Source organism: Fringilla coelebs (assembly GCF_963513975.1).
Source record: "Fringilla coelebs genome assembly, chromosome: 32".
In the NCBI taxonomy this organism is placed as follows: Eukaryota; Metazoa; Chordata; class Aves; order Passeriformes; family Fringillidae; genus Fringilla; species Fringilla coelebs.
The window spans coordinates 935,129-951,792 of record NC_140058.1 but is presented as its reverse complement, the minus strand read 5'-3'; the positions used below and the strand labels follow the sequence as shown (position 1 = coordinate 951,792).

The window sequence follows — 16,664 nt, the reverse complement described above, 5'->3', positions numbered from 1 at the left end:
GGGGGATTTTGGGGGGATTTTTTCCTGGAATATTTTGGTTATTTTGGGGATTTTTTCACGATTTTTTCACGATTTTTTCGCGATTTTTGGGGCGATTTTTTTTGGATTTTTTCCACATTTTGGGGATTTCTTTTTTTATTTTTTCTGGCTGGTTTTTATCATTTTTATGCTTTTTTCTGTACCTTGTGGCCACAGGCCGGGTTCCCCGTGGAGCTCTCGGGTCCCCCCAGGCTGGGGCCCGACCCTGCTCCCTCCTGCTCGCTGCTCTCCTGCAGCCTCCGATTCACCTGAAAAAAAAACCCAAAAAATTCCAAATTTTTCCCTTTTTCATCCCAAAAAAACCCCAAAAACCCCAAAAATTCCAACTCACCGACTCCAACCAAGCCAAAATTTTGGGTTCCCAGGATTGGGACCCCGGGGGGGCTCCCGGGGGGGTCCCCAAATTCCGGGTGGCCTCGGTGACGAAGGCGGCCATGAGGGAATCGATCAGGGCCAGGTGGGCGCCCTGGGGAGGAGAAATTTGGGCAGAATTTGGGAAAAATTGGGAAAATTTGGGGTTTTTTGGGGTCTTGGGGAAAAAATTTGGGGGTTTAGGGGTAAAATTTGGGGGTTTGGGTGTAAAATTTGGGGGTTTGGGGGGAAATTTGGGAAAAAAATTGGGGTTTTTTGGGTTCTTGGGAGGAAATTTTGGGGAAAGTTTTGGAGGTTGGGAGAAATTTTTGGGGGAAATTTGGGTTTTTTGGGGTCTTGGGAGGAAAATTTGGGGGAAAATTTGGAGATTTAGGGTCTTGGAGGGGAAAATTTGGGGGGAAAATTTGGGATTTTGGGGTTTTGTGGCCTCGGTGACGAAGGCGGCCATGAGGGAATCGATCAGGGCCAGGTGGGCGCCCTGGGGAGGAGAAATTTGGGCAGAATTTGGGAAAAATTGGGGAAATTTGGGGTTTTTTGGGGTCTTGGGGGGGAAATTTGGGGGTTTAGGGGGGAAATTTAGGGTAAAATTTGGGATTTTGGGGTTTTGGGCCATGAGGGAATCGATCAGGGCCAGGTGGGCGCCCTGGGGAGGAGAAATTTGGAGAGAATTTGGGAAAAATTGGGAAAATTTGGGGTTTTTGGGGTCCTGGGGGGGAAATCTGGGGGTTTAGGGAGGAAATTTGGGGATTTGGGGAGGAAATTTGGGGGTTTGGGGGGGAAATTTGGGGGTTTGGGGGGTAAAATTTGGGGTTTTTGAGGGAAATTTGGGAAAAAAATTGGGGTTTTTTGGGTTCTTGGGAGGAAATTTGGGGAAAATTTGGAGATTTGGGGTCTTGGGAGGGAAATTTGGGGGAAAATTTGGAGATTTAGGGTCTTGGAGGGGAAAATTTGGGGGGAAAATTTGGGATTTTGGCGTTTTGTGGCCTCGGTGACGAAGGCGGCCATGAGGGAATCGATCAGGGCCAGGTGGGCGCCCTGGGGAGGAGAAATTTGGGCAGAATTTGGGAAAAATTGGGAAAATTTCGTGATTTGGGCAAGATTTTGGGGCATTTTGGGGGAGATTTTGGGGCATTTTGGGGCATTTTGGGGAGATTTTGGGGCATTTTGGGGAGATTTTGGGGCATCTGGGGGAGATTTGGGGACATTTGGGGCATTTTGGGGAGATTTTGGGGCTTTTTGAGGCATTTTGGGGAGATTTTGGGACAATGGGGGGAGATTTTGGGGCATTTTGGGGAGATTTTGGGGCATTTGGGGGAGATTTTGGGGCATTTTGGGGAGATTTTGGGGCATTTTGGGGAATTTTAGAGGATTTGGGGGAAATTTTGGGGCATTTGGGGGAGATTTTGGGGCATTTTGGGGCATTTGGGGGAGCTTTTGAGGCATTTTGGGGAGATTTTGAGGCATTTTGTGGAGATTTTGGAGCATTTAGGGGCATTTTGGGGCATTTGGAGGAGATTTTGGGGCATTTTGGGGCATTTGGGGGGATTTTTGGGGCATTTTGGGGAGATTTTGGGGCATTTGGGGGAGCTTTTGGGGCCTTTTGGGGAGATTTTGGGGCATTTTGAGGAGATTTGGGGGCATTTGGGGGAGATTTTGGGGCATTTTGAGGAGATTTGGGGGCATTTGGGGGAGCTTTTGGGGCCTTTTGGGGCATTTTGGGGCATTTTGGGGCATTTTGGGGAGATTTTGGGGCCTTTTGGGGCATTTGGGGGAGATTTTGGGGCATTTTGGGGAGATTTTGGGGCATTTGGGGAGATTTAGGGCATTTTGAGGAGATTTTGGAGCATTTGGGGGAGATTTTGGGGCATTTTGGGGAAATTTTGGGGCATTTCGGGGCTCCCGGCGCCTCCCCCGCCCTTCCAGGACCCCGCGGGTGGGCGTGGTCAAGCAGGAGGGGCGTGGCCAAGCGGGAGGGGCGTGGCCAAGAAGGTACAGGCGTGGTTCTAAGGAGGGGCGTGGTCAGCGGGGAAGGGGGCGTGGCCTCGGGCGGGGAGGGTTAATGGGATTGGGCTGAGCCAATCAAAGCCAATTAAAGCCAATTAAAGCCAATTAAAGCGGCTGAGCCTTAATGAGATTAATGAGGGGGGGGCACAGGCGGCTCCCAGTGCTCCCAGTAACCTCCCAGTACATCCCAGTGCACTCCCAGTACATTCCCAGTGCTCCCAGTGACATCCCAGTAACCTCCCAGTCCATCCCAGTGCACTCCCAGTCCATCCCAGTGCACTCCCAGTACATTCCCAGTGCTCCCAGTAACCTCCCAGTGCTCCCAGTAACCTCCCAGTCCATCCCAGTGCACTCCCAGTACATTCCCGGTGCTCCCAGTAAGTTCCCAGTACATTCCAGTGCACTCTCAGTACATTCCCAGTGCTCCCAGTAACCTCCCAGTGCTCCCAGTAACCTCCCAGTACATCCCAGTGCACTCCCAGTACATTCCCAGTGACATCCCAGGGCTCCCAGTAACCTCCCAGTCCATCCCAGTGACATCCCAGTGCATCCCAGTACATTCCCAGTGCTCCCAGTAACCTCCCAGTACATTCCAGTGCACTCCCAGTACATTCCCCGTGCTCCCAGTACATCCCAGTGCTCCCAGTAAGCTCCCAGTACATTCCAGTGCACTCCCAGTACATTCCCAGTGCTCCCAGTACATCCCAGTGCTCCCAGTAAGCTCCCAGTACATTCCAGTGCACTCCCAGTACATTCCCAGTGCTCCCAGTAACCTCTCAGTCCATCCCAGTCCCTCCCAGTCCAACCCAGTCCATCCCAGTCCCTCCCAGTATATCCCAGTATCCCCAGGACCTGCGGTGGCCCAGCAGTCCCAGTGCTCCCAGTCCCTCCCAGTATCCCCTCCCAGTCCCCCCAGTCCCTCCCAGTGCTCCCAGTACCATTCCCAGTGCTCCCAGTGCTCCCAGTGCTCCCAGTCCCTCCCAGTCCATCCCAGTGCTCCCAGTACCATTCCCAGTGCTCCCAGTGCTCCCAGTCCATCCCAGTCCCTCCCAGTCCATCCCAGTGCTCCCAGTACCATTCCCAGTGCTCCCAGTCCATCCCAGTCCATCCCAGTCCCTCCCAGTCCATCCCAGTGCTCCCAGTACCTTGCGGATCCAGCGCCCGGACCGGGACCCCCTGCAGGGTGGGGGGGATCCCCCTCCCAGTGCTCCCAGTATCCCCTCCCAGTGCTCCCAGTATCCCCCTCCCAGTGCTCCCAGTATCCCCTCCCAGTGCTCCCAGTACCCCTCAATCCCTATCCCAGTCCCTCCCAGTCCCATTCCCAGTGCTCCCAGTCCCTCCCAGTATATCCCAGTGCTCCCAGTATCCCCTCCCAGTGCTCCCAGTACCCCTCAATGCCCCTCCCAGTGCTCCCAGTACCCCTCAATCCCTATCCCAGTATATCCCAGTATATCCCAGTGCTCCCAGTCCATCCCAGTCCATCCCAGTGCTCCCAGTACCATGCGGATGGGTCTCTGCTGCAGGTCCTGTGCCCGGACCGGGACCCCCTGCAGGGTGGGGGGGATCCCCCTCCCAGTGCTCCCAGTATCCCCTCCCAGTGCTCCCAGTATCCCCTCCCAGTGCTCCCAGTATCCCCTCCCAGTGCTCCCAGTACCCCTCAATCTCTATCCCAGTTCCCTCCCAGTATATCCCAGTGCTCCCAGTACCCCTCAATCTCTATCCCAGTTCCCTCCCAGTATATCCCAGTGCTCCCAGTACCCCTCAATCTCTATCCCAGTCCCTCCCAGTATATCCCAGTCCATCCTAGTCCCTCCCAGTATCCCCTCCCAGTGCTCCCAGTACCCCTCAATCTCTATCCCAGTCCCTCCCAGTATATCCCAGTGCTCCCAGTACCATGCGGATGGGTCTCTGCTGCAGGTCCTGTGCCCGGACCGGGACCCCCTGCAGGGTGGGGGGGATCCCCCTCCCAGTGCTCCCAGTATCCCCTCCCAGTGCTCCCAGTACCCCTCAATCCCCCTCCCAGTATATCCCAGTATATCCCAGTGCTCCCAGTATCCCCTCCCAGTGCTCCCAGTATCTCCTCCCAGTGCTCCCAGTACCCCTCAATCCCCCTCCCAGTATATCCCAGTATATCCCAGTGCTCCCAGTATCCCCTCCCAGTGCTCCCAGTATATCCCAGTGCTCCCAGTACCCCTCAATCTCTATCCCAGTCCCATCCCAGTATATCCCAGTGCTCCCAGTATCCCCTCCCAGTGCTCCCAGTATCCCCTCCCAGTATATCCCAGTGCTCCCAGTATATCCCAGTCCATCCCAGTGCTCCCAGTCCCATTCCCAGTCCATCCCAGTGCTCCCAGTACCCCTCAATCCCCCTCCCAGTCCCCTCCCAGTGCTCCCAGTACCCCTCAATCTCTATCCCAGTCCCTCCCAGTATATCCCAGTGCTCCCAGTCCCATTCCCAGTATATCCCAGTGCTCCCAGTACCATGCGGATGGGTCTCTGCTGCAGGTCCTGTGCCCGGACCGGGACCCCCTGCAGGGTGGGGGGGATCCCCCTCCCCGCCAGCAGCGCCAGCAGCGCCCCCAAATCCCGCGGGGGGGGCTCGGGGCGGGGCGTGGCCCCGGGGGGCGTGGCCTGGCTGGGCGTGGCCAGGGCGTGGCTCCAGGCCCTGCAGTAGATGTCGGCGGCCAGCAGGAGGCGCTCCACCGGCGGCTTCAGGTGCTCCTGAGCGTATTGGTCGGTGTAGAAGGGGTCCCGGAGCTCCTCGGGGACGTTTCCTGGGGAGAAAAAGGGGGATTTTGGTTAAAAGTGGGAAAAAATGGGGAATTTGGGGGGAAAATGGGGGGTTTGGGCAAAAAAAAAAGGGAAAAAAATGGGTTAAAAATGGGTTAAAAATGAGTTTAAAATGGGTTCAAAATGGGAGAGAAAGGGTTAAAAATGGGATTAAAAAGGGTTAAAAATGGGATTAAAAAGGGTTAAAAATAGGAAAGAAAGGGTTAAAATGGGAGAGAAAGGGTTCAAAATGGGAGAGAAAGGGTTCAAAATGGGGGGAATGGGGAAAAATGAGGGATTTGGGTAGAAAATGGGATAGAAAGCATTAAAATGGGACATAGAGGGTTAAAAATGGGAAAGAAAGGGTTAAGAATGGGGAAAAAATGGGGAATTTGGGTTGAAAATGGGATAGAAAGGGTTAAAAATGGGAAAGAAAGGGTTAAAAAGGTGAAATTTGGGGTAAAATGGGAAAGAAAGGGTTAAAAATGGGGAATTTGGGGTAAAAATGGGAAAGAAAGGGTTAAATTGGGAGAGAAAGGGTTAAAAAGGGGCCGTGGGACCCTGGGTCGGAGTAAAAGGGGTCCCGGAGCTCCTCGGGGACGTTTCCTGGGGGAAAAATGGGGAGTTTGGGGGCAAAAATGGGAAAAAATGGGGGATTTCAGTGAAAGAATGGATGAAAAGTGGGTTAAAAATGGCAGAGAAAGGGTTAAAAATGGGGGATTTGGGTGAAAATTGGGATAGAAAAGTTTAAAATGGGAAAATTAGTTTAAAAATGGGGGATTTGGGGGAAAAATGGGTTCAAAATGGGTTCAAAATGGGTTTAAAATGGGAGAGAAAGGGTTAGAATGGGGGAGAAAGGGTTAAAAATGGGGGATTTGGGTTAAAAATGGAATAGAATGGGTTAAAATGGGAAACAAAGGGTTAAAATTGGGAAAGAAATGGTTAAAATGGGTTTAAAACAGGTTAAAATGGGGAATGATGGGTTAAAAATGGGAGAGAAAGGGTTAAAAAGGGACCATGGGACCCCTGGGTCGGTGTAAAAGGGGTCCCGGAGCTCCTTGGGGACGTTTCCTGGGGGAAAAATGGGGATTTTGGTTAAAAAGGGGGAGTTTGGGGGGAAAAATGGAAATTTGGAGGGAATAAAGGGGAAAAATGGGAAAAAAATGGGGAATTTGGGGGGAAAAATGGGAAAAAATGGGAGAGAAAGGGTTAAAAATTGGGAGGGAAAGGGTTAAAAATGGGAAAGAAAGGGTTAAAAATGGGAAAGAAAGGGTTAAAAATGGGAAAGAAAGGGTTAAAAGTGGGAGGGAAAGGGTTAAAAATGGGATTGTTGGGGTAAAGGTCATCTAGGACCCATGATGGACACACGGACACTGCCCCACCATGGACAGACGGACACTGCCCCACCATGGACAGACGGACACTGACCGATGGACACTGACCCATCACTGCCCCACCATGGACACACGGACACTGACACACCATGGACAGACGGACACTGACCGATGGACACTGACCCATCACTGCCCCACCATGGACACACGGACACTGACACACCATGGACAGACGGACACGGACACACCATGGACACACGGACACTGACACACCATGGACAGACGGACACTGCCCCACCATGGACAGACGGACACTGCCCCGCCACGGACAGACGGACACTGCCACACCATGGACAGACGGACACGGACACACCATGGACAGACGGACACTGCCCCGCCATGGACAGACGGACACTGCCCCACCATGGACAGACGGACACTGCCCCGCCATGGACAGACGGACACTGCCACACCATGGACAGACGGACACGGACACACCATGGACACACAGACACGGACACACCATGGACAGACGGACACGGACACACCATGGACAGACGGACACGGACACAGCATGGACAGACGGACACAGCATGGACACACGGACACTGCCCCACCATGGACAGACGGACATTGACACACCATGGGACACTCGGACACTGCCCCACCATGGACAGACGGACACTGCCCCACCATGGACAGACGGACACGGACACACCATGGACAGACGGACACACCATGGACAGACGGACACTGCCCCACCATGGACACACGGACATGGACACACCATGGACAGACGGACACTGCCCCGCCATGGACAGATGGACACGGACACACCATGGACAGACGGACACTGCCCCGCCATGGACAGACGGACACTGACCGACCACGGACCCCAGGAGACCCCAGCAGTGACCACCGAGACCCCCAAGGACCCCACGGAGACCCCAAAATTTGTCACAGAGACCCCAAAATCCACCCTGGAGACCCCAAAATTGATCCTGGAGACCCCAAAATTGGTGATGGAAACCCCAAAATGACCCCAGAGACCCCAAAATTCATCACAGAGACCCCAAAATTGGCGATGGAGACCCCAAAATTGGTCCTGGAGACCCCAAAATTGGTCAAGACCCCAAAATTGGTCAAGACCCCAAAATCGCCCATGGAGACCCCAAAATTGATCCTGGAAACCCCAAATTGACCATGGAGACCCCAAAATTCATCATGGAGACCCCAAAATTGGTCACAGAGACCCCAAAATGGCCCTGGAGACCCCAAAATTGGTCAAGACCACAAAATCGACGCTGGAGAGCCCAAAATTGGTGATGGAGACCCCAAAATCACCCATGGAGACCCCAAAATTGGTGATGGAGACCCCACAATTCATCATGGAGACCCCAAAATCGACCCTGGAAACCCCAAAATTGTTCATGGAGACCCCAAAATGGCCATGGAGACCCCAAAATTGGTCAAGACCCAAAAATTACCAAAGAGAGCCCCCTAAATTGATCCTGGAGACCCCAAAATTGACCCTGGAGACCCCAAAATTGGTCATGGAGACCCCAAAATTCATCACAGAAACCCCAAAATGACTCCAGAGACCCCAAAATTGCCATGGAGACCCCAAAATTGGTCATGGAGACCCCAAAATGATCCTGGAGACCCCAAATTGACCATGGAGACCCCAAAATTGGTCCTGGAGACCCCAAAATGATCCTGGAGACCCCAAAATTGATCCTGGAGACCCCAAAATTCATCATGGAAACCCCAAAATTGATCCTGGAGATCCCAAAATTGGCGATGGAGACCCCAAAATTGGCCATGGACACCCCAAAATTCATCATGGAGACCCCAAAATGGCCATGGTGACCCCAAAATTGATCCTGGAAACCCCAAATTGACCACGGAGACCCCAAAATTGGTCACAGAGACCCCAAAATCGACCCTGGAGACCCCAAAATTGGTCATGGAGACCCCAAAATTGGTGATGGAGACCCCAAAATGACCAAAGAGACCCCAAAATTCATCATAGAGACCCCAAAATGACCATGGAGACCCCAAAATTCATCATAGAGACCCCAAAATGACCATGGAGACCCCAAAATTGATCCTGGAAACCCCAAAATGAACATGGAGACCCCAAAATTGACCATGGAGACCCCAAATTGGCCCCCGGGGCCCCCAAAATCGACGGCCGGGACCCCCCTGAGCCCCCCCCAAATCCCGGCCCAGGGCCCGGCGGGTGGGGGAGGGGCACATTCCAGGGGTGGGGGCGGGGCAGGGCCACGCCCACAGGTGGGTGGGGGAGGGGCCACGACCTGACCTGCCCCACCCAGCCCCACCCACACACCTGGGTGGGAAAGGGCCACGCCCACAGCTGGGGACAGCTGGGGACACCTGGGAGAGTCACGTGACCTGGGGCACCCATGGGACCCTCACCTGTCCTGTGGGACCCTCACCTGTGCCACAGCACCCATGGGACCCTCACCTGTCCTGTGGCACCCACACCTGTCCCTATGGCACCCATGGGACCCTCACCTGTCCTGTGGGACCCTCACCTGTCCTATGGCACCCATGGGACCCTCACCTGTCCCACAGCACCCACAGGACCCTCACCTGTGCCTCACCTGTCCCGTGGCACCCATGGGACCCTCACCTGTCCTATGGGACCCTCACCTGTCCCACAGCACCCATGGGACCCTCACCTGTCCTGTGGGACCCTCACCTGTCCCACAGCACCCATGGGACCCTCACCTGTCCTGTGGGACCCACAGGACCCTCACCTGTCCCACAGCACCCATGGGACCCTCACCTGTCCCACGGGACCCTCACCTGTCCCTCAGCACCCATGGGACCCTCACCTGTCCCGTGGCACCCACGGGACCCTCACCTGTCCCTCACCTGTCCCACAGCACCCATGGGACCCTCACCTGTCCCATGGGACCCTCACCTGTCCTACAGCACCCATGGGACCCTCACCTGTCCTGTGGCACCCACGGGACCCTCACCTGTCCTATGGGACCCTCACCTGTCCTATGGCACCCATGGGACCCTCACCTGTCCTGTGGCACCCATGGGACCCTCACCTGTGCCACAGCACCCATGGGACCCTCACCTGTCCTATGGGACCCTCACCTGTCCCACAGCACCCATGGGACCCTCACCTGTCCTATGGCACCCATGGGACCCTCACCTGTCCTGTGGCACCCATGGGACCCTCCCCTGTCCCTCACCTGTCCCAACCCCCCCCAGGTGTGATTGGCTCCCTCCCCTCCCCCACCTGGCCCCGCCCCCTGCCCCTCCCCCCGGCCAAAGGGCGTTTGGGGGGGGCGGGGCGGGGGGGGGGGACTTTGACCCCTGGGAGGGACCAAAATTCACCTGGGGGGGGGGGGGGGTCCAAAATTCACCTGGGAGGGACCAAAATTCACCTGGGGGGGGTCCAAAAATACCTGGGGGGGTTCCTAAATCACCTGAGGGGGTCCAAAAATTCACCTGGAGGAAACCAAAATTCACCTGGAGGGGGGTCCAAAATTCACCTGGGAGGGACCAAAATTCACCTGGGGGGGTCCCAGAAATACCTGGGGGAGACCAAAATTCACCTGGGGGGGAAGGGGGTCGAAAATTCACCTGGGAGGGACCAAAATTCACCTGGGGGGGTCCAAAAATACCTGGGGGGGTCCCAAAAATACCTGGGGGAGACCAAAATTCACCTGGAGGGGGGGTAAGGGGGTCCCAAATTCACCTGGGAGGGACCAAAATTCACCTGGGGGGGGGTCCAAAAATACCTGGGGAGGTCCTAAATCACCTGGGGGGGTCCCAGAAATACCTGGGGGAGACCAAAATTCACCTGGGGGGGGGTCCAACAAATACCTGGGGGGGAGGGGTCACGGGGGGGGTCCTAAATCACCTGGGGGGTCCCAAAATTCACCTGGAATGTCCCAAAATTCACCTGGGGGGGGGTCTCAAAATTCACCTGGAATGTCCCAAAATTCTCCTGGGGGGGTCCCCAAAACACCTGGGGGGTTCCTCTTTTAGGGGGGGGGAGGGGGGCGATCCCTCCCTCCCTCCCCCCCCTAAGCACCGCAGGGGGCGGGGCGTAAATGGGGGGGGTCCCCGCCCTGTGACGTCACAGCGCGACGTCACAGCCCCCCCCCCCCCGCCCGGACTGCAACAAAAGCGGCTGAGACGGGGGGGAGGGGAGGGGAGGGGGGGGATCCCCGGGATTGGGGATTCCCCCCCCGCCGGTACCGGGAGAACGGAACCGCCCCCACCCCCAAATCCACACCGGGGACCCCTCCCCAAATTAAAGCTGGCCCCGCCCCCCCGCCTTTAACCGCAGCCCACCGGGACCGGGATCCCCGTTCGGTACCGGGGACCACCCCCCCGGTACCGCCGGGATCTCCTCCGGTACCACCGGGACCCCTCCCCAGTACCGGGACCCCGGTTCGGTACCACCGGGACCCCTCCCCAATACCGGGACCCCCGTTCGGTACCATCGGGACCCCTCCCCGGTACGGAGCATCGCCCACCCCCCGTTTTTAACCGCATCTCCCCGGTACCGGAACCCTCCATTCGGTACCGAGACCCCCTCCGGTACCGCCGGGACCCCTCCCCAGTGCCGCACTCGGTACCAGAGACCCCCATTCGGTACCGGGACCCCTCCCCAGTACCGCACTCGGTACCGAGACCCCCTCCGGTACCACCGGGACCCCTCCCCAGTACCGGGCTTGGTACCAAGACCCCCTCCGGTACCACCGGGACCCCTCCCCAGTACCGGACTTGGTACCGAGACCCCCTCCGGTACCACCGGGACTTCCTCCGGTACCACCGGGACCCCTCCCCAGTACCGCACTCGGTACCGGCTCCCCCCATTCAGTACCGAGACCCTCTCCGGTACCACCGGGACCCCTCCCCAGTACCGCACTTGGTACCGAGACCCTCTCCGGTACCACCGGGATCCCCTCCGGTACCACCGGGACCCCTCCCCAGTACCGCAGTCGGTACCGGCTCCCCCCATTCAGTACCGAAACCCCCCCGGTACCACCGGGACTCCCTCCGGTACCACCGGGACCCCTCCCCAGTACCGCACTCGGTACCGGCTCCCCCCATTCAGTACCGAAACCCCCCCCGGTACCACCGGGACCCCCTCCGGTACCACCGGGACCCCTCCCCAGTACGCACTCGGTACCGGCTCCCCCCATTCAGTACCGGGACCCCCTCCGGTACCACCAGGACCCCTCCCCCGTACCCATAACCGCAGACCCCCTCCCATCCCCCTCCCCGCCATCCACCCCCCCGGCGCCGCCGCCGTCCCCGGTCCCCGCCCGCTCTTACCGGCGCCGCCGTAGCCGGTGGCGATGGCCCAGGCCAGGCTGGCGGCGCTGCGAGCCCGGGCCCCGTCGTACTGGTCCAGCGGGCGGATCTCGGGCACCAGGAACCCCCGGCGCATGGCGGCGGCGGCGGCCGGAGGGGCCGCCACCATCCCGGGGCCACCGCCGGGGCCACCGGGGCCACCGCGGCCACCGGCGCCCGCCTCGGGTGCGCTCGGAGCGGCTTCGGCAACGCCTCGGCTCCGCTTCGGGTGGGCTCGGAGAGGCTTCGGGTGGGCTCGGCTCCGCTTCGGGTGGGTTCGGCAGCTTCGGGTGGGCTCGGAGAGGCTTCGGGTGGGTTCGGCGGCTTCGGGTGGGCTCGGAGAGGCTTCGGGTGGGTTCGGCGGCTTCGGGTGGGCTCGGAGAGGCTCGGAAAGGCTTCGGGTGGGTTCGGCCGCTTCGTGTGGGCTCGGAGAGGCTTCGGGTGGGTTCGGCCTCTTCGGGTGGGTTCGGCCGCCTCGGGTGGGCTCGGAGAGGCTTCGGGTGGGATCGGAAGGGATTCGGGTGGGTTCGGAAGGGATTCGGGTGGGTTCGAGGGGGTTCGGGCGGTTCCGGGCGGGTTCGGGCGGGCGCGGCGCGAGCGCCAGGTGCGGGGAGGAGGTGGGGGGGGGGGTGGGGTGGGGGAAGGGGCGGGGCGCACCTGCGATCACGTGATGGGAGAGAGGGAGGGATGAGGCCACGCCCCCTTTGTCCGGCGCGCGCGGGGAAAGGGGCGGGGCTGGGAGAGGGATACTGGGAGCACTGGGAATGTCCCCGTGTCCCCCTGTCCGTGTCTGTGTCCCCGTGTCCCCTTCGTGTCCCCCTGTCCGTGTCTGTGTCCCTCTGTCCGTGTCCCCCCCGTGTCCCCCTGTCTGTGTCCGTGTCCCCCTGTCCGTCTCCGGTGTCCCTCTGTCCGTGTCCGGTGTTCCCGTGTCCCCCTCGTGTCCCCCTGTCCGTGTCCGGTGTCCCCTTCGTGTCCCCGTGTCCGTGTCCCCCTGTCCGTGTCCGTGTCCCTCTGTCCGTGCCCGGTGTCCCCCCCCCATGTCCATCCAGTGTCCCTTTTTCCCTGTCAGTGTCCCCATGCCCGTGTCCCTCTGTCCGTCTCTGGTGTCCCTCTGTCCGTCTCCGGTGTCCCCGTGTCCCTTTCGTGTCCCCATGTCCGTGTCCGGTGTCCCCATGTCCGTGTCCGGTGTCCCCATGTCAGTGTCCCTGTCCTGTCCCTGTCAGTGTCCCCATGTCCGTGTCTGGTGTCCCCATGTCTAGTGTCCAGTGTCCCCATGTCCAGTGTCCGGTGTCCCCATGTCCCCGTGTCTGGTGTCCCCATGTCCCCGTGTCTGTGTCTGTCTGGTGTCCCCATGTCCGTTCCATGTCCCCTTGTCCATGTCAGTGTCCCCATGTCCGTCTCCGTTGTCCCCATGTTCCTGTTGGTGTCCCCATGTCCGTGTCTGGTGTCCCCGTGTCCCCATGTCCCCCTGTCCGTGTCTGTCTGGTGTCCCCATGTCTGTGTCAATGTCCCCGTGTCCCTGTCCGTGTCCCCCTGTCCATGTCAGTGTCCCCCTGTCCGTGTCTGTCTGGTGTCCCCCTGTCCCTGTCCCCTTGCCCATGTCAGTGTCCCCGTGTCCCTGTCCCCATGTCCCTGTCGGTGTCCCCCTGTCCGTGTCTGTCTGGTGTCCCCCTGTCCCTGTCTGTGTCCCCTTGTCCATGTCAGTGTCCCCATGTCCGTCTCCGGTGTCCCCATGTCCCTGTTGGTGTCTCCATGTCCCCGTGTGCGCTGTCCTCATGTCCCTGTCGGTGTCCCCATGTCCCTGTGTCTGTGTCTGGTGTCCCCATGTCTGGTGTCCCTGTGTCTCTGTCAGTGTCCCCATGTCCCTGTGTCCCTGTCCCCGTGTCTCTGTCAGTGTCCCCATGTCCCCGTGTCCGGTGTCCCCATGTCCGGTGTCCCCATGTCCCTGACAGTGTCCCCGTGTCCCTGACAGTGTCCCCATGTCCGTGTCAGTGTCCCCATGTCCCTGTGTCCGGTGTCCCTGTGTCCCCGTGTCCCCCTGTCCGTGTCTGTCTGGTGTCCCCATGTCCCTGTCCGTGTCCCCTTGTCCATGTCAGTGTCCCCATGTCCATCTCTGGTGCCCCCATGTCCCCATGTCCCTGTCAGTGTCCCCGTGTCCGGTGTCCCCATGTCCCTGGGTCCGGTGTCCCTGTGTCTCTGTTGGTGTCCCCATGTCCCCGTGTCCGGTGTCCCTGTGTTCCTGTCAGTGTCCCCATGTCCCCGTGTCCGGTGCCCCTGTCAGTGTCCCCGTGTCTCTGTCAGTGTCCCCATGTCCCCGTGTCCGGTGTCCCCATGTCCCTGTCTCTGTCGGTGTCCCCGTGTCCAGTGTCCCTGTCCCTGTGTCCCTGTCTCTGTCCCCATGTCCCTGTCCCTGTCCCCGTGTCCAGTGTCCCCGTGTCTCTGTTGGTGTCCCCGTGTCCGGTGTCCCCATGTCCCCGTGTCCGGTGTCCCTGTGTCTCTGTTGGTGTCCCCATGTCCCCGTGTCCGGTGTCCCTGTGTCTCTGTTGGTGTCCCGATGTCCCCGTGTCTGGTGTCCCTCGGCCCCTCCCCATGTCCGGTGTCCCCATGTCCCCGTGTCCCTGTCCCTGTCCCTGTCCCCGTGTCCGGTGTCCCTCGGCCCCTCCCCGTGTCCGGTGTCCCCATGTCCCCGTGTCCCCGTGTCCCTGTCCCTGTCCCCGTGTCCGGTGTCCCTCGGCCCCTCCCCGTGTCCTATTTTCCCGCTGCGGCCATGGCAACGGGGACAGACACGGGACACGGGGGGGGACACGGCGGGGACAGGGAGGGGACAGGGAGGGGGACAGGGAGGGGACAGGGATGGGGACAGGGACAGGGACACTGAAGGGACAGGGACACTGAGGGGACAGGGACAGACACGGGACAGGGATGGGGACAGGGAGGGGACAGCGATGGGGACAGGGACAGGGTCAGACACGGGACACGGGGGGGGACACGGCGGGGACAGAGATGGGGACACAGAGGGGACAGAGATGGGGACAAGGAGGGGACAGAGATGGGGACAGGGCGGGGACAGCGATGGGGACAGGGATGGGGACAGGGAGGGGACAGGGATGGGGACAGGGAGGGGACAGGGACAGGGATGGGGACAGCGACAGGGATGGGGACAGGGATGGGGAGAGGGACAGGGAGGGGACAGGGATGGGGACACTGAGGGGACAGGGACAGGGACAGACACGGGACACGGGGGGGGAAACGGCGGGGACAGAGATGGGGACAGGGAGGGGACAGGGACAGGGATGGGGACAGACACGGGACACATCGGGGGGACACAGTGGGGACAGGGAGGGGACAGGGCAGTGACAGGGATGGGGACAGGGAAGGGACACGGGGCCATGGTGGGGACACGGTGGCATCAACAGGGACATGGAGAGGGACATGGGAGTGACACACGGTGGGGACTTGGGGACATGGAGGGGACACAGGAAAGGACCTGGGGACATGGAGGGGACTTGGGGACATGGAGGGGACACAAGAAGGGACCTGGAGGGGACTTGGGGACACCAAAGGGACATGATGGGGACACGGAGGGGACTTGGGGACACTGAGGGGACACTGAGGGGACTTGGGGACACAAAAGGGACACCATGGGGACACCGAGGGTGGCACCGTGGTGGTTTGGGGACATGAGAGGGACACAGAGGGGACATAGGAAGGGACCTGGAGACACCAAAGGGACACGAAGGGGACTTGGGGACACGGAGGGGACACAGGAAAGGACCTGGGGACACCAAAGGGACATGGAGGGGACACTGAGGGTGGCACTGTGGGGGGTTGGGGACATGAGAGGGACACGGAGGGGACACAGGAAGGGACACTGAGGGGACACTGAGGGTGGCACTGTGGGGGGTTGGGGACATGAGAGGGACATGGAGGGGACTTGGGGACACCAAAGGGACACGGAGGGGACACTGAGGGTGGCACTGTGGGGATTTGGGGACACAATGGGGACACGGAGGGAACTTGGGGACACTAAAGGGACACGATGGGGACATGGAGGGGACAGAGGAAGGGACTTGGGGACACCAAAGGGACACGGAGGGGACACCGTGGGGACACCAAAGGGACCTGGGGACACCGAGGGGACACGATGGGGAATGGAGGGGACACCGAGGGTGGCACCGTGGGGGTTTGGGGACATGAGAGGGACAGGGAGGGGACACTGAGGGGACTTGGGGACATGGAGGGGACACCGTGGGGACACCAAAGGGACCTGGGAACACTAAAGGGACACGGAGGGGACACAGGAAGGGACCTGGGGACACCAAAGGGACACAATGGGGACATGGAGGGGACACCGAGGGTGGCACCGTGGGGATTTGGGGACATGAGAGGGACACGGAGGGGACTTGGGGACACCAAAGGGACACGATGGGGACACCGAGGGTGGCACCGTGGGGACTTGGGGACACCGTGGGGACACCAAAGGGACCTGGGGACACCGAAGGGACACGGAGGGGATTTTGGGGACACCGCGGGGGATTTTTGGGGACACCGCCGGTGCCACCCCCCCCCCCCCCGGGGTGGGGGAGGGGCGCGCGCGGGCTCTGCCCCTCCCCCCCCAGCCCAGTCCGGCCGGTCCAACTGGTTGAACTGGGAGTGGGGGAGGGGCGGGGCCCGGGCACGGTGCGGGAGGGGGTGGGGTGGGGGAGGGGCAGCGCGGGGTCCCCCCCCCCTCCCTCCGCCCCTCCCCCACCCGCACCCCCTCCCCTCCCCCCCCCCCCGTTAATCCGCGGCCGC

General features: G+C 59.8%; 1 protein-coding gene across 1 annotated transcript; it reads right to left on the bottom strand.

The window, feature by feature from the left end:
• Positions 1-13,256, bottom strand: LOC311164484 (uncharacterized protein). Its single transcript, XM_084223967.1, has 4 exons — positions 11,853-13,256; positions 4,897-5,189; positions 371-505; positions 1-287 (listed from the first exon to the last, which is right to left on the bottom strand). Exons 1-4 carry the CDS (start codon positions 13,063-13,065, stop codon positions 165-167), a joined length of 1,764 nt encoding a protein of 587 aa, XP_084080093.1. The 5' UTR covers positions 13,066-13,256; the 3' UTR covers positions 1-164.
• Positions 13,257-16,664: the final 3,408 nt, after the last annotated feature.

Bases quoted from the DNA above. Each gene is read 5' to 3' on its own strand.
- LOC311164484 (XM_084223967.1), bottom strand. From the start codon at position 13,065: ATGGGGACACCGGACACGGACATGGGGACACCGGACACGGACATGGGG. The intron at 5,190-11,852 runs GTAAGAGCGGGC...TTTTCTCCCCAG, and splicing joins CACCGGCTACGGCGGCGCCG to GAAACGTCCCCGAGGAGCTC. The intron at 506-4,896 runs GTACTGGGAGCA...TCTCCTCCCCAG, and splicing joins AGCAGAGACCCATCCGCATG to GGCGCCCACCTGGCCCTGAT.